The sequence below is a fragment of the Anser anser genome (assembly GCF_964211835.1).
Source record: "Anser anser genome assembly, contig: HAP1_SCAFFOLD_739, whole genome shotgun sequence".
Classification (NCBI taxonomy): Eukaryota; Metazoa; Chordata; class Aves; order Anseriformes; family Anatidae; genus Anser; species Anser anser.
In genome coordinates, this window is record NW_028153849.1 from 1 (window position 1) to 18,105 (window position 18,105).

An 18,105-nucleotide genomic window follows, 5' to 3' on the forward strand; every position below is an offset into this window, starting at 1 on the left:
AGCTGTTGCACCTGGCAGAAGAGAAGGTGAGCCCTGTTGTAAGGGAAGGAGCAGATTGGTTTGGCCAGCTGTTTCTCTTTCAGGGTTCAAATGATCCCCTCAGCCTGCTGAGAAGCTTCTGGCATAAGACAGCTTAATCCTCCTCCGAGGGATTTGAGTACACTTGGGATGATTGAAAGAAAACTACACTTTTGTCCTTGTGACAATGAGTTCTTCCCCCATGGGCAGAAGAACTGGCAGAAATGTTTCTCTTCCAAGGCTGGGGACATACTCAGAGGGCTAAGGCTCCCTACTGCTGTGGTTTGAATGCTGTTGGATAGCCACACCTCTCTGAAACAGCTGCCTCTGAATATCTCCTTTCCTTTTTTTCCTCGTCTCTGAATTCCAGCTCCAGTTCTTATATTTCTCTGTATATAATTGGGTTTGGGAGCCTTTGGTTACAAGGCATTGCTCTGAGTTGGAATCACTTGACTGGTCATTTTAACAGCAAGAAAAAGCCCTTTTTAATGCTAGCATGTGAGCACATTCCCCTGGTTGGTTGGTTCCATCTGCTGCCTGGCTTACGGCAGTCAGACAGCCAATGATTTTGCTGCCCAGCGTGAGTCCCAGACTCTTCTCCCCAGGAAGTCTTTTGTGCTCATATTCTCCCCAGTTGTGCTGAGTGAAGAGAGAGCTCTTCAGCACTGAGAACATCTTTCATGTAGTGTTTTTTCTTCAAACCTTCTTGATTGAGACAGCAAGCTACATCTACCTTCCTCATGCAACACTGTGTGTGTGCAGTTACACAGCTGCATGTCTGCTGTTGATGCGGATGTGTATTTGCTGCATATTGACATGTTCTGTGTGGATCTGCCTCCTTACAGCAAACAAAGAGTTACACTGTGGACCTCCGTGCAAAGCCAGAGTACCACAAATTCCTTATTGGTAAAGGCGGTGGCAACATCCGTAAGGTGCGTGACAACACTGGGGCCCGCATCATCTTCCCAACCTCTGAGGACAAAGATCAGGAGCTGATTACTATCATGGGAACTGAGGAAGCTGTCAAAGAGGCACAGAAGGAGTTGGAGGCCCTCATCAAGAACCTGGTAAGAACTGCTACTTTCCTACCTGTCACTGCAGCAAGACGTAATGAGTTAGTGTGGCGGACCTGTTTGTCCTAGAACCATGAGCGTGGGGGGAGCTCAGGAAGATCCTCTTCGCTGTTGCTTGTTGGAGTGAGGTTGTAAACTGTTTTCTGTTGAGTGCAGCAAATGGGTGATGATGGCCAGGAAGGGCAGGGCTGACTGGCTGCTGTCATCTGTTGGCAGGATAACGTGGTTGAAGACTCCATGGTGGTTGACCCCAAGCACCACCGCCACTTCGTCATCCGGAGGGGGCAAGTTCTGCGTGAGATCGCTGATGAGTACGGTGGCGTGATGGTCAGCTTCCCACGCTCTGGCACCCAGAGCGACAAAGTCACCCTCAAGGGAGCCAAGGACTGTGTGGAGGCAGCCAAGAAACGCATCCAGGAGATCATCGAGGACCTGGTAAGTCCCAGGAAAGCTGTTTTTTCCATACTTTGTTGCTTCAGCTGTACCCTTCTTGAACCTGTTGTACAGCCAAGCTTTATGTGAACAAGTCCTACAACAGATTTGGGATTTAAAGCTTTGCTGTCAACATAGGGATTGCAGACTTTAGATCCCAGCATGGGGAAGGGCTGCTGGCTCCAAAATGGCAATGCTGTTTCTAGTAATTGCCTCCTTTGACCTTCCTCTTGTTTTTGGGGAGAGCTTTGTTTGGGGTACCTTTAGACATGAAAAATTTGTAGCCCGCTTGTGCTTATCCATGCCTGGTCTTGGGTAGGGGCTGCTCCCTGGGGTTTCTTGTCCTGTTAGTACTGCGTTTTGGAAACAACCATCAGTCAGACCTCTGCTCTTCCTTTCCTTCCTTCATTATCTTTTTCCTTTCTCTTACTAATTCCTCCCCTTCAGAGTCATAGCAAGCTTGAGCCTTTGGTCTCTGAAGCCTTTAATATCACGGGCTGGAGGCAGCCTTCATTAAAATAGCTCAGGATAACTTCTCTGAGAGAGGGAAAGATTCTGGGAAACTTTCAGTTCTTTCCATGACAGCAGCTGTTACCTTTCCCAACACCTCACTGTGTCCATTATGGATTTCACCACGCGCAAGCATCTTGTTTGCTGCAGTGAAAGAGGCTGCGTCGCAATAGAGCAACTCTGCTTTCTCACAGGAAGCTCAAGTGACAATCGAATGCACCATCCCACAAAAGTTCCACCGCTCCATTATGGGCCCCAAAGGATCCCGGATCCAGCAGATCACCCGGGACTATGGTGTCCAGATCAAATTCCCTGACAGGGAGGAGAACCCAGGTATACCCATGGATGCATGTTCACATGGCAGTTGGGGTGATCAGATGTGTAGTCTACACTTGATCAGTGGAGAAGCTCTGCTTAAAATCTGTGGAGAAGTGACCCCAGGTGTTCCCTGCAGCGTCCTTGGATCTGGGCTCGGAATCAACCGTGTCCTCTTGGGAAGAGGGGCCACTTTTAGGGGGTAAAAATGCAAACCTGTGAGTTCTGAATATGTTCTCACCACAGAGTGCAGGGAGCACGAGGAGCTGTCCTAGCCAAAAGCAGATCCTGCTGCTGCTCTCTTGCTCTGCAGGCTTGTCAAGGTTTCTCGGAGTTCCCGTGATCTCATTGTTGGCTGTACTGAATTCAGCACAGCTGGGGCCTGCTGGCCTGGGGCCTGCTCTGCCTATTTTTGTTGAGTAGTCTGGTCTACAACCAGCCGTCCCGCTGTAACATCCAGCGCCGTGCTAGTGAAATTCCCTGTTGCTGAAGGAACTGCCAGCCTTATTGCCTCTGCTGCCGTAGGAGCACAGCCTCTACTTCCAGAGTACAACTGCAGGTCCTCCCCACGCGGGCAAAGGCAATATGAGTGCTGTGCAGAGAGGCGTGGAGGAGACCTTCTCAGGGGATGTTCTTGTTCTGCTCAGTCTAGGCTAAGCCATGGCAAGCTGACTGTGTCAGGAGTAACCTCTTCCATCGCAGGCTGTAGTGTCTGGCATCTCGTGACCAGGCTGAGCCTGAGGATCTGGAGGGGGAGATGCTCAGCAAGGAGGGGGCTCTGTCTATTTAACTTGAGGCTTTCCATGTTTTCAGCCCCTGTCGCAGAGCCAGCTGTGCAGGAGAATGGCGAGGAGGGTGGGGAAGGCAAGGATGGGAAGGATGGAGACCCCAGCTCTCCAAAGAAGTGTGATATCATCATCATCTCTGGCCGCAGGGAGAAGTGTGAGGCAGCAAAGGAGGCGCTGCAGGTACGTGGCTTCCAAACCCTTTAACCTTATAATGTAGTCACGTCCTGATGCAAGAAGCTCGCTGCATGCTGTAGTGATGGTAATAAAAACTGTTCAGTCAAGGTTGCTGTCCAGGTGGTCACTGACACTAACCGTGGAGAAGGTCTGTGTTGCTCAAAGGAAGTTCTCCAATTGCTCTGTAATTTAGCCAGGTGGCTTGAATCACTGCGCCTGACCTAGCAATTGCTACAGCTGCAAGCAGCCCCAAGTCACTTGCCAGAAAAGCATGACATCCTTTTTTATGAAGCAGGGCTGGGATGAGATACAGCGTGATTTAGGCTGAATCATTCCAGCTTCAGCAGACCTTGCCATGCTTCTCCTCTAGTGATGTCATCCAAGTTTCTGCTAGGTGGAAGCCAAGGATATGAGAACAGCCTCTGACGCCAGAGGGGGTTTTTAGATGACTTGTTTGGAAAAAAACATACAGCACCCCACAGGTCATCTTGGTGTTTGCAGCTGCTCTCTCCTGCAGAGTTTGTACCCTGACAAGGGAACGTACCTCACTCCAGCAACGCATTCTTTTGAGCAAGTGTAGGGCAAACTGAAAGAAAGGAGAAGTCTTTCAACTGGCAAACTCTGTTCCCATCCCTCTAGGCTCTGGTTCCTGTCACCATTGAAGTGGAAGTTCCCTTTGATCTTCACCGTTACATCATTGGCCAGAAAGGAAGTGGGATCCGTAAAATGATGGACGAGTTTGAAGTAAGTCGTTGCCCTTCCTCCCTAATCCCACGTACCGGAGAATCTGTAAATGACCACATTTATGGTGTTGGCAATCAGTTGTGACTTACTCAGGACCATCTTGGCTTAACCATAGAATACAGGCTGTGTAATAAGAAAGTGAGACCTGTGTAATGAACTCCTTGGCTCTGGGGCTTGCTAGGTTTCACGATGAAGCTGTATGACGGGAATTGGTGTCGTGAGTGTTGTAGGACTTGTTGGGGCCTATCCGGATTTCTTACCAGTGCGAGAGCTGTTTTCCCTCCTTGGCCATGCGATACAGCTCGGCCATGCCCGCCTGCTTGGAAGAATTCCCCAGGAGCCCGCAGGGACTGTGGACCTCTTGCTCTTGGGGCCGGTGCAGGTTGGCTGCAGACAGCACTGTTGAACGCGTGTTTGTTTCCTAGCCTCTCCAGGCTGGTACAGAGACTGCCAGGTCCTGAAGTCCTGCAGCAAAGCAATCTGATGTTGGTAATGGCTGAAGGAACAGGGTTCGGGCTAGATGCAAGCTGTTCTTGGTAGCAGAGAGGATCAGTGAGAAGTGCAGTGAGCAGCGGTACAAAGTGATAATCATTACTTGTTGCTCAGGTAAACATCCAGGTCCCTGCTCCTGAGCTGCAGTCAGATGTCATCACCATCACTGGGCTGGCCACCAACCTGGACCGTGCCAAGACTGGGCTGCTGGAAAGAGTGAAGGAGCTGCAGGCTGAACAAGAGGATCGGGTAAGGCCTGTGCCTGTCCTTCCTTCCAGCTGAGCAAGGCTTCAGCCTCTGGGTGTTACCTTCAGAAGTTGTACAGACCTGTGGAACTCTTCTCCTGTTAATAGCACCCTTCACTGCTCTGCAGGTCTGGGGGACTCAGTGGCTTACCCAAATATAGCCTGTTTAATATGAACTAACAGGAGAGTCTTGGGATTCTACTTTAGGAAACTCTGAACTGCCCAGGGCGCTCTCTCACCTTCACATCCCTTTGAGATGGCGCAGGGCAGGAGCCTCACTGTGCTAGAGTCTCTTTGTACCTCGTCTGGTGAACCCTTGTCCCAGCTCTGAACAAATAGTGTGAGGGATGATCTGGGTAGTTGTTTCCTACCTGTAGTTTCCTGCTGAACTTGGCAAAAAGCACGAGGCCCCTGCAGATGAATGTTCTGGGTACTCTTCTATAGCCATGTGCACTCAGGCAGGACCTTGCAGAATCTGTCCCATGAATCTCAGAAGCCAAAAGGAATGCTGGGACTTCTGTGGCCGTCAGTGGAGCAGCCAGGGTGTGTTCCCTGCTGGTGTGCCTCACTCTGATTCTCTCTTTCCAGGCCTTGCGAAGCTTCAAGCTGACAGTCACTGTGGATCCCAAGTATCACCCTAAAATCATTGGGCGTAAGGGAGCAGTGATCACCCAGATCCGCACAGAGCATGAGGTCAACATCCAGTTCCCTGACAAGGATGATGAAAGCCAGGTGAGAGGGCAGAGGAGACACACAGGGGGTTGTTGGTTGTCTCTGAGCTTGGGCTCTGACTTCCCTGTGCTGCTATTGAATGAGATGGAGGGTAAAAGGGAGTAGCAGGGAGTTTTGCGTAGCTGCTTATGAGCTTGGTTACTCACGTGCTTCCATGTGCCCCAGGCCCAAGACCAGATCACCATCACTGGCTATGAGAAGAATGCTGAGGCTGCCCGGGATGCCATCATGAAGATTGTTGGCGAGCTGGAGCAGATGGTCTCTGAGGATGTGACTCTGGACCACCGTGTTCACGCACGCATCATTGGTGCACGTGGCAAAGCCATCCGCAAAATCATGGATGAATTCAAGGTGAGCGGTGGGGCAGCACGGGCTGGGGGAGCTGTTTGGTACTAGGGTCTGAATTCAGGAGTGCCAGGTTCACATCTTGTGGTCCTTGTTTCTTGTGCCTGTTGAGCACCTCCAGCTGGAACAGAAGCAAAGAAAAAACAGTGCTGTTCTGCTTCCCTCAAGGTGTCATTGCAAATGTAGGAGCAAAGTCCCCTTTCAGTGAATTTCTTCCAGATGGGGTCCCAGATAGTCATTTGAAGGGAGAGGTGGCTGAGTGAGCTGCTCCACATACTGGAATTGGCCAGTCACTGGCACTGGGGAGCTGTGGGAGGGAACTGTACCCAGAGCCCCTTAGCATGAGCTCAGCTCAGAGGAGATCCTGTGGATTTCTTTGTCTAAGCCAGCGTTGATTCCTGTGACTCAGATTCCCAAATACACTTTCAGGTTTCCAGATTTGGCTGCTGGAAGCTGAAAGGCTTTGGCAAAGCCAGCTCAGCCTGGGAAGGGCAGGGGCCTGCATCCCTGACAGCATGTGGCAGTAGCAGAGTGATTTACTACAGGGACCGTTAATGAACATGAATTCAGAGTGATGAGCCTTTGGGACTTGCATCTTGGCAGGTCTTGGTTGCTGAAACAAGCTGGTTTGTTCTGAAATGAGCAGCCTTTGGTTTTGGTCCCATCTTGTGTGACTTCCCTGCAGCCATCTGGAAGGCAAGCTGGAAGAAACCTCAGTGGCTGTGTACGGGAAACACTAAGCCAATTACATAAAATGGTCGTCAGCCAGGATTACTCTGTCTGTGGAGGAGATAGAAAACTTATTGTGCCTCCTGCTGATGGCTTGATGGAAAGGATGCTTGCAGCAGAATGAGGACACTGTCTGGAAATCCAGCCCTGTGCTGTTGCCACAGCACTGCACAGAGAATGGTTTGGGTTGGAAGGGACCTTGAAGATCATCTAATTCCAATCCCCTGCCCTGGGCAGGGACACCCCCACCAGCCCAGGCTGCCCCCAGCCCCATCCAGCCTGGCCTTGGGCACTGCCAGGGATGGGGCACCCACAGCTGCTCTGGGCAGCCTGGGCCAGGGCCTCACTGCCCTCTGAGTGAAGAATTTCTTCCTTAGATCTAATCTAAATCTCCCCTCTTTTAGTTTAAAACCATTACTCCTTGTTCTATAACTCCATCCCCTGACAAAGAGTCCCTCCCCAGCTTTCCTGTAGCCCCCTTTAGGCACAGGAAGGCCACTGTAAGGTCTCCCCAGAGCCTTCTCTTCTCCAGGCTGAACTTGTGACTTCCTCTGGACCCGCTCCAACAGCTCCCTGTCCTTCTTGCTCTGGGGGCCCCAGAGCTGAGTGCAGGGCTCCAGGTGGGGTCTCATGAAAGCAGAGCAGAGGGGGACAATCCCCTCTCTCGCCCTGCTGCCCACGCTGCTTTTGGTGCAGCCCAGGGTACGGGTGGCTTTCTGGGCTGCAAGCACACATTGCTGGCTTGTATAGAGCTTCTCAGCAACCACCACCCCCAGGTCCTTCTCCTCAGGGCTGCTCTCAATCCATTCTCCGCCCAGCCTGGATTTGTGCTTGGGATTGCCCCGACCCAGATGCAGGACCTTGCACTTGGCCTTGTTGAACTTCATGAGATTCACACGGGTCCAGCCTGTCCAGGTCCCTCCGGATGGCATCCCTTCCCTCCAACCACACCACTCAGCTTGGTGGGCCTCTGGGCAGTGAGAGCAGCAGGGGCTGCTGGACTGTGGGTTGTTACTGCAGGCTCTGCTCTGCCTTCCTCACAGGGGAAGCGGACAGGCTTCAGGCCAGGTGTATTCCGGTGAATCCCCTGGTGTCTGAAGTGCGGAGCTCCTAAACAGACTTGAAGCAGTGAATGGATCGGGGCTTTTCTCTTTTGTGAATCTAGTGACAAAAGACTAAGGGCGTCTGTAGCTTTTCAGATGTGCAGGTGTAATTCCTGTGTTTCTTTGTGTTTCAGGTGGATATTCGCTTTCCCCAGAGTGGAGCTCCTGACCCCAACTGTGTAACCGTGACAGGACTCCCCGAGAACGTGGAAGAAGCTATTGATCACATCCTGAACTTGGAGGAAGAATATGTAAGTGTTTAGCAAATCTGGAATTTGCTTAGCAGGAATTTCCTCAACCACAGAGCTGGATGTCTGAGGTATCTCCATGTGGTGTTTTCTACCACAGCATCAGAGAACTCAGTCTTTGTGCGGGTTGCAGTCAGCCCTGGTCTGCAGCTGTTCCTCAGACCACTGGCTGCAGAGCCCCAGGCTGTGCAAGGACTGGCCCCGCTGTCCAGGAGGGGACAGCGAACGAGCATGTTGGGACACCACCAAGATGTGCGCATGCTTGCCTTGCTGCAGCTTGCATCGGTTGCAGCCTAGGAGTTGGTGGCCCTCAAACTAGTGGAGAAACACCGTGTTCAGTGGTCGTGGAACAGGCTAGTGACCTTGGACAGGGTGCAGCATGATGAGGTGTAGTTTGGGGGTGGAGGGGTTACACCAGTTTGAGGAACTGTCACGATCCACCTCCTAACCGGGCCATGTGACTGCAGCTTGCAGATGTGGTGGACAACGAGGCAATGCAGGTGTACATGAAGCCCTCCTCCCATGAAGAGTCCAAGGCCCCATCCAAGGGCTTTGTGGTGAGAGATGCCCCCTGGGCCACTGTCAACAATGAAAAGGTGAGTGCTGCTTCTGCTGCGGGCACGGGGGCACGGGGAGTGTGGCGCTGCCAAGGGCTGGCTCTGGGGTCTGGCCCTCCCGTTTCAACTGGGAAAACAGAGCGCTCTCCCTCCTCTCTCCTTGGTGGCAGAGAAGAAGGCCGTGAGGGGCCGTCCTGGTCCGTGTGGCCTGGGCAAGCTGAGGGCAAGCCTAGGCTCTGCCTCCAGCTTCCAAAGCACTGCTGTCTCCTCTTCCAAACACCTTGCCTGTGGTGGATACAGTGGGGCTGCTGGGGACGGGGAGTCCTTACCGGAAAGTGTCCTGCCAGGTCATGTTGGTTTTAGGGGTTGCCACGGGGCCCTGGCACCTCTGACTTCTGCCGCAGCACAGAACAAGCTCAGTGTCTGTAGCTGTGTTCTGTCTGGGAGCAGTGAACTGGGGCACGTGGCAGCTCTGTTCTCAGCTGCCCCGGTGGCCTGACCCTGCTCCAGCGACCGAGTTACCGCGGTTGGGCTCTCAGAGCCCCTGATCCACCTGCTGTGTGCTTCTGTCCGCACCATCCTTGATGCCGTCTCTGGAGGCTCAACTGTCCACCTAGAGCAGTCCAAAGGACGTAATGATCCTGCTCAGCCCTCGCTCCTTGTCTCTGCCCATGGGACACAGGAAATGCTGCTTAGCACAGTGGTGCTGTACAGGTTCACAGCAGGGCAGGAGCTTAACTTGTTCCCTTTTTGTTTGCTCTAGGCCCCTGATATGAGCAGTTCTGAAGATTTCCCCAGCTTTGGGGCTCAAGTCGCCCCCAAGACTCTTCCCTGGGGACCCAAACGATAATGACCTGGAAGCAGAAACATCTCCTCCAGCCCGCTGACCTGACACTAACCTGCCACAAATACTTCCTGTCTGAAATCTGACCCAGCGGCTGGAGCACAAGTCAATTGCCCCAAGAGGTCTCCTAATGGTGTCTGGAGTGCTAGACCCCATCCCGCTCCCCTCAGCTATCACCATGGCTAGGATTCACTCTCATCTCTTGATGGATATACTTTTCTTCTTTGGAACAAGACTTCCAGTCAGATTCAAACACTAAATGTGTGTGTTTTTGTTAGAAACTTCATAATTGACTCAAAGTGGCTAAGATTTACAGCTTCCCAAGCGCTAGCAGAAAAATCTGCTCTCTTGAGCATGTCTTACTAGGCATTCTCGCCTTCATTAGGAGACCTCCTTTACTGTGGCTAGGAATCTACTTCCTGTCTCATGACCTCAGGAAATAAATTTCCTTGACTTTCTAAAGCCAAAACGTTTGCCCTCTTTCCTTTGTGTTTATCCCAGGCCTTACCTTACCGTTGTAGAGTGCAATCAACTTTTTTCCTTTGAACTGCCAAAAATTCATTTAATGCTGATAGCTGACTGTGGGGAGAGCTTAAAATAATCTAAAAGGTCAGAAACTTAACTTTTTCAAGGAACAAAACCTTCAGTAGGCTGTAGAGGCAGCAGAGATGGAAGGGACCAGAACAAAGTACGGCTACCCTGGTCAGGTGAACACCTCGGAGTGCAGTGCGTGGCGGGCGCTCCCTCGCACCACACCGAGCACAGCCCCAGCCTGCACGCTTGATGAGTCTTCCAGTGCGTGACGACAGACCCCACTCCTAGTTCCCCGCGTTCCCTTGCGCACCCTTCCCAACAGCCGTGTGGGCAGGCAGGTGAGCCAGCACGTGGCAGCGTTACTGGATGGGACAGATTGGGGTTGGCGTGGCCCAAGAGAAGCTGGTTGGAAGCGGAGCCTTGAGAAGCTGTTGCGATGCTGCGAGCCCTGCAGCTTCTAAGCATGAACGGTAGGGACACCAATTACTGTTGCCTTCTTTCTACCTCAAAAGTCAGTATGATGGTGGCCTCCCAGCGTAGGTGGGTGAGCAGCTGCTCCAACTCTCACCCTGGCACCCAGAGCAGAACCCTGGAGGAGAAGCAAGAGGAGCATTTTGTGGAGTGGCTGCGGGAGCTCCTCTGAAGGGAAGCTGAGAGCGGTCACGGTCGTGCAGGCGGTGAATGGGAGAGGACCGCAGGATTTTCTGAGCTAGAACCGGGCTTGGCCCCAAGGCTTTTGCCACAGCCTAGCAGCAGCCCCTGGCTGCAGCGGCGGTGAGTCAGGCTTCTGCTCTGATGGAACAGGGGAACTGAAAGCGAGGGGGCTGACAGTGCCATGTGTCAAGCCCTCCCCGAGGCCTCCATTGTATGGGCTGGAGAGGGTGATCCGTGCTCTATACTCTGGGCTGCTTGTGCCTGGGCCCTGCCATGGCTTGCTCTGAGGGAGCTGTGCCCGAGCTTCTCCAGCCAGTAAGAGGAAAACCGTGTCTTTGTGGAGGGAGGCAGGGGGCAGGGAGTCCCTGTGTTCCCTCCTTTCCCTGCCTCTGTCCTACAGAAGGGTGTAGTCTGAGCCATTCCTCTAGCCCAGCTGCTTCAGCTCTTGGACAAGCAGGAGTCCCTAGTCTCTCTTCTCTAGTGCTGCTTATGGGGCAAAGGCAGGAATTCTGGCAGGCTGGGCCCAGCGTTCCTGCCTTTTCCAGCACCCTCAGCTCTGTCCGACAGGCCTGACGTGCTGACGCTTCTCCTTCCCCCACCAGCTCCTCGTGGTAGAGGCTGCTATGCAGAAGTTGAACCAAAATCTCAGAGTGCTCTCTGTAAATTCGAGATGTGGCTGAAGCTAACTGCGTCCTGCCGCAGGGCACCCAGCTCCCCTGAAGGATGGGGTGGCTTTGCCTCCCCCGGGAGACGGCTAACAGGATGGGGCAGACAGAACTAGGGTGACACCCTCCCATCTGTGTCTGTCAGAAAATGGTTATACCCCTGTAGCTTAGGTCTGTCCTATGTCGCCAAGCCTACCCCCCCCTTCCTCTTTATGCCCCCCTGCCCTCACCAGTTGCACAGCTAGGCTTGAGTTACATTTGGGGCGCCACTGTCTGGGTCTGCCCCGCAGCCCGACCCTCCACTCTAAAGAAGGTCATGAAGTGATTGTACCTAGTACTGTCCCCCACCACCCTCCTTCCGCAGCAGACTGTGGCATGTGTCCATTTCCTCTCTGACGTCTTCCATATTGTACGTTTCCATAGCAATGATCCCTTGGCCTTAACTTTGGAATTTGGAGACTATATGCAAACATGTAAAAAGGCTCATGAGTATGGATGACACTGGAATTTTATAAATTCTAAAATAAAACCTGAAACAGCTTGGAGTGTCACGGATATTATTTCTACCGGTGGGTTGAGATCCAGGGCAGCCCCTGCTTGGCTGGGTTCAGCCCAACTTGAGGAGCCCCAGCTTGCACGTGTGAGCCTCTGCTGCGGCAGTGCCCTTGCTGAGGAGGGATGCGCACGGAGAACGCTGGTCTGAGGGGAGGTGAGAGCAGCGCCCAGCAGCAGTGGAGGAAGGCACCCACGTGCTCACAGCCAGCAAGGTGATGCCACGGCTGCTGCTGGTACAGGGGAGGAGAGGGAGGCAGCAGCTGCAGTCCCTCTTGCCCACCCCGATGAGAACCTCTGCCTTCTGCAGCTCTCGCTCCTGCCCAGTGCCCGCCTGCCAGGGCCAAGCTGCTGCTCTTGAGAAGCAAAGCTTTGCTCAGGGGCTGTTTCCCCCCATGGTGCCCATGTCAAAGGGTAGCAGCACACCTCCCACCCTCGCGTGGGGTCCCCATAGCTTTCCCACAGCTCAGCTGTTTCTTACCTACTTACTTAGGGTGGCAGGAGCAAACCCTCCCGCTGCGGTTACGGTAAGCACCCGGCGCAGGAGACAGCAGAAGCAACAGCCAGTCCAGGCAGCCCTACCGCGACTCACCCCAGGCGGGGGCAAGTCAACCGGTGCTTGTGCTGACCAGCCTAGCAGCAGCTGCAGGCAAGAGCCTGCCTTTGCTAGCTGAGCACCAGCAGGGAGGCCTACCAGCCCAGGACCTCGGTGTGGCCGGCCACCTTTAATTCATTTACGCCACGGGGCAGTTCCCTCGTAGTAACGCAATGAGCCTGGACAAATGCCCAGAGCTGGCTGCCTCCCTCCCCGCCTGCAGCAGCAGCCTAGCCCTGGTGTCCGTGTGGCAGAGCTGCCCTGAGCCAGCCCATCAGGGCTGGCCGGCCGGCATGCTGCCCCACGGCTCCACGCTGCTGTGAGGAGGAGCAGGTTGTGGTCCTGGGGCACGCTGCGGCTCTCAGCTGCCCTCAACCTGCTCGGTTTCCCAGTCCCTGCTTGCTGCTGGATCCGCGGTGCTGGCCTTGCTTCTTGCCTCCCGTCTCTCCAAAAGGACCTGAATCATGGAAAAAGGGAGCTGCTGTTTGCACTCGCAGAAGGTGCTGGAGCTCCGTACAGGTACCACAGAACCAGCACGAAAGGCAGCTGCACACACCTTGTTCTCAGCCAGGGCCTCCTTGGCCAGGTACCGCTCGCGCTTCACCTTGACCTCCACCGACTCAGGAATGTCAGGAACCAGGCAGGCGATCACACGCCCAATAAAGAAAACCACGTGCTGGAAGCGAGAGGGACGGAGGGGTTGGCACAGCTCCACCGAGCACCCGTGTCTCCCCGCGGGGCTTGGCGCTGGTACCTCAAACACGATGACGAAGCCCAAGCGTACGGCCAGCAGGTGCCAGTAGGTCAACGTCAAATTTCCGTCCTGGTCTCTGAACGCCCTGTACCTGTAGAAGCCACGTGCAGCCATCACTGCACCCACCCGCCCCGCGGCTGGCGTCACCATCACGCGTCACCGCAGGATGTGATCGCGGCAGAGGGCTGAGCAGCAGGCAGCCCAGCCCTGGGGCACTTTTGGCCATCTCCCCAGACAGGGTGTGACATTTTCTTCCTCTGGTGAAGCAAATCTCTCCACAGCTGGAGAGCTTTTGAAGTCATTGCTCCAAAACACTCAGGCACGTTAAACCAAGGGTGGGGAGGGACCGGGGGAGTCACCAAGGCAGGTTGCTTGCCTCCACACCACCTGCCCTGCCCCAGCCCATGGGCACGTGCTGGGCAAACCCTGGGATGAGCACCTCAGGAAAGCAGGCGGACAGCCTGGACCTGGCTGACGGCCTCTGTGCTGAACGAAATACTTGCTGGGAAGGAGGTGGCAGCAGCCAAAAGCCGAGGTGGGAAGGAGCTCCCACCTGCACATGGTGTTGCTTTGCTGGACAAAGTCCCACGGCGCGTAGGCCAAGGTGAAGTTCACGTAGCCACGCAGGCTGCTGTCGTGGATGTACTCGTAGTACACGCGGGGCAGGAAATCGGAGGTGAAGGCGATGAGGAAGGCCTGGGGGGAGGGAGAGGTGCTGCAGAAGTCCCGCAGCTGGGGGAGGCCCCAGCCCTGCCGCCCTGCCCCACGGCTCTGAGTTTTTTGCCTGCCTGTCCCAGAGGAAGCGCACCTCTGCAAAGGCAGACCCGCCCTCCTCACTGAGCCAGCCAACAGAGTTTTTTTCCCTGATTTTCCATTTGCAACCCCTCAGCGCTGCCACCGCCACCCCCCTGCCCAGCGTACGTTGCTGATGACAGCCAGGTGGGTGATGACCTCCAGGATGGAGAACCAGATGCCGATGCCCTGTGCCCGCTCGGCCACGGGCCGCCGGTAGTCACAGACGAACTTGCGGGCGTCCAGGCGGATCTCCACCCAGTTGTTGAGCAGGGCAAAGAGGGGTGCCAGGGGACAGGCAGCCACGAAAATGGTGATGAAGCCAAACTGCAGGACTGGAAGGAAAAAGAGGAGGAGAGGAAGGACAGGTTGAGAGCAGCAGCGACAACTGCAGCGTCTCCCAGTCCCTTCCCACTGCTCCCACTTGAGCAGAGCCCAGAGCTCCAGGCGCCTGCGAGAGCCTCACCGAGCCCCGAGGCCCCACGTGGGCACAGAGCTGGAAGCCCCCAAGAAGGGCTTGAGGTGGGACTCGGGCTGGACTCCAGCGTAAAGCCCAGCCCCAGAGGAATATTTTGTGCCTTAACCCAGGCCAGCAGGGAGGAGGCGGACACAGGGAAAGGGGCTCCCCTCGCTGGGACTGCACAGCCTGGCGCCGTGCTCTCCCCCTCCCCATGGCCGGGTGCGGGGCCGGTTCCTACCCATCTCCAGGTACTCATCAAACAGCCCCTCAAAGGCCAGCAGCTGGTGGTTGACCACCCAGGGTGCCTGCTCCACCGGGACCGGCCCACCCTCCCCGACGGCCTTCTTCTTTGTGGAGAGGAGCTTGTGCTTGTGCCACCAACACCTCAGCTTCCTGGGGAGAAAAGAGGGGCTGTGTCCCTTGGCACCGGCCAAGCACCCCCCAGAGGAGCCTCCGCACCGCTCAGGGCTTGCCCTGCCCTGAGACAGGGTGCGCGATGGGTGCTGCTGCCGCAGTACTCACGGGATGGCCACCTCCTGCACGTTGTTGATGATCTGCTTCCCCACCATGATGACCAGCAGCTCCTGGGCCAGCTCGATGAAGCACCCACCTGGGCTGCACTGCGGGGAGAGGGGGGGTCCTTCAGCACGCAGCTCCTGGCACAGGGGGAGACCCAGCACCCAGACCCCGAGCAGGGGATGGGGTCACCACGGTGAGCACCGGCCTGGGCCAGGCTGGCAGCCAGGGGAATGTATCCTGCTGGGTGAGCACAGCTCAGGGATGCCCCACAGGCACCGTGCCGTGTCCTGGCACGGCCCCGAAGCCGACATCACCACCAGCCCCCTGCACCACGCTCACCTCCTCGTTGCGGATGCCCAAAAAGCTCCGGTAGTTCCCAGGGTAGCCAACGAACCTGTGGGAGCCACGGCAGAGCTGTGAGCGGGCATCCCAGCTCCCTCCAGCCGCCCTGTTCCCTGGGCCATGAGGGCCATCACCGGGGGATGCGGGGGCTCAGCCCACCCTCTGCCACCCCACCTTCTGCTCTGCTGCTGGCTGTGGAAAGGGGTCACCGAGCGAAGGGCCTGGTCTGGTAGACCTGGACCCGTTGTCTCCCTCACTAAGGGAGCTGGCGGTGGTGTCCCCGAAGGAGGGGGTCCCCCAGCCCTCCGGCGGGCCCAATCCTCCCACCATGGTGCTCCCCCTGAGGTGGCAGCAGCACTCCAGGCCCTTCAGCCCTGCAAGGCCGCCCTGCCCAGCCCTGCAGAGCCCAGCGGTCCCAGAGGGAGCGGGAAGGGCCCTTCTTCCCCCACGGGCCTTAGAATCATCAAATTATAGAATCCTTTAGGTTGGAAAATACCTCCAAGGTCCTCCAGTCCAACCGTTAACCTACCACTTACTTGCCCTTGAAGAAGGCTATGTACATGGGAAAGGAGTAGAAGGTGACAAACTGGAAGACGAACACTTTGAAGGTAAAGGCATCCTCATACTTGGTCTGGGTGCGGTGCATCTCTGCCAGGGGGAAGCACAGGGATGTGGCCCCACGCTGCTCTGAGGTGCTTGCCTGCCTCATGGTGGCCGTCACCCTGACTCGCTCAGTGCTAACAGAGCCTCAGCGCCCCGGCCCCAACCCTGCTGCTTTACCCGCAAAGTCAGCCCAAGATGTCCAGACACCCGTGTGCTTTGCACCAAAAAAATAAACTTCATTCCCGCTTCTCAGCAGAAACAGGCTGTGTACCACATTATACATGGTAAAAATATTCCAGGCACTTTTCTCCCCCAAGCCCCAGCAGTCAGCTCAAAACTCTTCATACAACACTCCCCCCCCCCCCCCCCAAAAAAAAAAAAAATCTTGAGCAGAAGTGAACCCCTGTACTCACTTTTTTTTTTTTTCTGCAGCCCAAACACTTTTCACCTAAGGTCCTATTTCCCCAGCTCTCCTCTACTTCACACAACTCAGCTTCCCCCTTGACATCAGCCAGCCCCTACTGGGGGGCTGCGTCCCAGCACCGAGCTCGTTGGGTTTGGTGTTTTGCCATTACAAAGGGCTCCTTCCGTCCAGCTTGCAGGACCCTAACCAGCTTACCCCACTTGGTAAGGAGATGAGCCAGGGAAATATAGATCTTGGAGAGGATGAGGATGAAGAAGAGGTTCACCACTGAGCTGGAGATGCTGGCGATGCGCGATGCCTACAGGGGAAGCAAGCAGGCAGAGCACACACAGCAGAGTGCGGCAAATGAGTTGGCAAACCAAGCCCATCCGCTTGGCCTGGAGCAGCTCTGACCACCTCTTACCGAAGCCACAAACCAGAAGTACCCTGAGCTGGAGAGGAGGATGGCAACAACTGTCCGGTACAGGATAATGGAGACCACGAACATCACCACCATGGCAATCTGCAAACACAGCGCGCTGTGTATGAGCAGGGATCAGAGCTTGCATCAAAGGAAAACTCCACTATTATCCCAGGGCACCAGGAGCTGCGAGGGAGCTCCAGGGCTGAGCTGGTGAAGAGCCAGAGGACACGCATCCATCCCCACCTTCATCCACACGCTCTTTCCTCAAACAGATCCCATTCCACCACATCCCACTTCTCCAGCCCTTGTGATCTTACCAACATTATAATGACCACCAAACCAGCCACAATCCGATGGATGCGGCTGCGCTTGGGGAAATACGGCTCCTCTGCCCCAGTTATAGGGTTTATTATCGTCATGGGAGCCATGGCAGTGAACTGGGGCCGGGGCCGCTCCTGGGAAAGAGGGGGAAAAGGCATCAGAGGCATCCGGTGGCTTTTGTCCATATGGTTTTGGAATGTATTGCAAAGGGCCGGACCCCACCTCAATGTCCTCAAACTCAGAGCAGTCCCAGCGATGTGCCAGGGATGCGTTTGTCCGCTTCCAGAACTCCAGGAACAGCACTGCCCATAGGGACATGAAGATGCTGAAGAAGATGGTCCCACCGTGGTCAAAGAGACGGCCCGCCTGTGGGCAGAGCGGGCATGAGGGCCGGGCCAGGGCAGCGGGAGCTGCTGGTTAACGTGGCCCAGCCCACCTGAGGGACATGGTCTCTTGTCCACCATGGGGACAAGGTCTCACATCCACCATGTCCATCCTGGAGACACGGCCTAATGTCCACCCCAGGGACACGGTCTTACATTAGCAGGAGTGAAGAGGGCAAATCCCTGCGGGCATCCCACAACCCGGCCCTACGAGTGACCGCAGGGATGGAGCTCTACCCCTGGTGCCGTGCTTCCCCTGTGGAGCCGGGACCTCACCATGAAAGTGCTGCAGGTGTCGGAGAGCTGCCAGTAGGGGCAGGACTTGCAGAGCGGACACATCCGGAACTGCTCTTTGCTCTCACAGATCTCCTGCCTGCAGGCAAGGGAAGGAGCATGCAGCAGGGCTCAGCTCAGACTCTCACCGTTTCTCCCCTGGGGAGGTGGGGACACTTACGCAGGTACGTCACTGAACACCAGGAAGATGCCTGCGATGAACACCACAGTCCCCGTCACGGCAGCGGGCAAGAGCCATCCCGTGTAGAAGCCTGCGGGCAGCAGGGACAGGCAGCATGAGTCCTGTCGGCCTCCACCGCAGTCCCCGAGGACAAGTGCTGCCCAAACCCAGCCCAGCACCAGCCTAAAGCCACACAGGGCTTGGAAGACCTGAACACGGACTTGAGGCTCTAGATATGTGTGTCACGGCTGACTTGTGGTGCCTCCAAACTGGAGAACATCCTGGGACAGAGTCTGCAACC

At 55.5% G+C, this 18,105-nt stretch overlaps 2 protein-coding genes across 2 annotated transcripts; one reads left to right on the plus strand and one right to left on the minus strand.

Annotated features, from left to right (window-relative positions):
- Positions 1 to 5: 5 nt before the first annotated feature.
- Positions 6 to 11,743, plus strand: LOC310891340 (vigilin-like; the record flags this gene model as incomplete). Its single annotated transcript, XM_083853602.1, has 12 exons — positions 6 to 26; positions 864 to 1,085; positions 1,308 to 1,526; positions 2,228 to 2,366; positions 3,162 to 3,316; positions 3,950 to 4,054; positions 4,661 to 4,795; positions 5,380 to 5,523; positions 5,689 to 5,874; positions 7,835 to 7,951; positions 8,416 to 8,544; positions 9,269 to 11,743. Coding segments are annotated over 12 exons (1,659 nt in total), but the record flags the coding sequence as incomplete, so codon positions are not given.
- Positions 11,600 to 18,083, minus strand: LOC310891341 (anoctamin-7-like). The gene is made up of 15 exons (XM_083853603.1): positions 17,805 to 18,083; positions 17,627 to 17,723; positions 17,190 to 17,333; positions 16,964 to 17,101; positions 16,647 to 16,745; positions 16,439 to 16,541; positions 15,753 to 15,864; positions 15,214 to 15,268; positions 14,878 to 14,975; positions 14,594 to 14,748; positions 14,025 to 14,230; positions 13,657 to 13,799; positions 13,104 to 13,194; positions 12,906 to 13,025; positions 11,600 to 12,806 (listed from the first exon to the last, which is right to left on the minus strand). The coding sequence occupies exons 2-15, from the start codon at positions 17,687 to 17,689 to the stop codon at positions 12,711 to 12,713; spliced, it is 1,623 nt and encodes a 540-aa protein (XP_083709729.1). The 5' UTR covers positions 17,690 to 17,723; positions 17,805 to 18,083; the 3' UTR covers positions 11,600 to 12,710.
- Positions 18,084 to 18,105: the final 22 nt, after the last annotated feature.

Excerpts from the sequence above, each read along its gene's own strand:
- LOC310891341 (XM_083853603.1), bottom strand. The coding sequence starts at position 17,689 with ATGTGTCCGCTCTGCAAGTCCTGCCCCTACTGGCAGCTCTCCGACACC. Across the intron at positions 14,976-15,213 it reads TGGGCATCCGCAACGAGGAG|TGCAGCCCAGGTGGGTGCTT; the intron begins GTGAGCGTGGTG and ends CTCTCCCCGCAG. Across the intron at positions 13,195-13,656 it reads CAAAGCAACACCATGTGCAG|GTACAGGGCGTTCAGAGACC; the intron begins GTGGGAGCTCCT and ends TGGCTTCTACAG.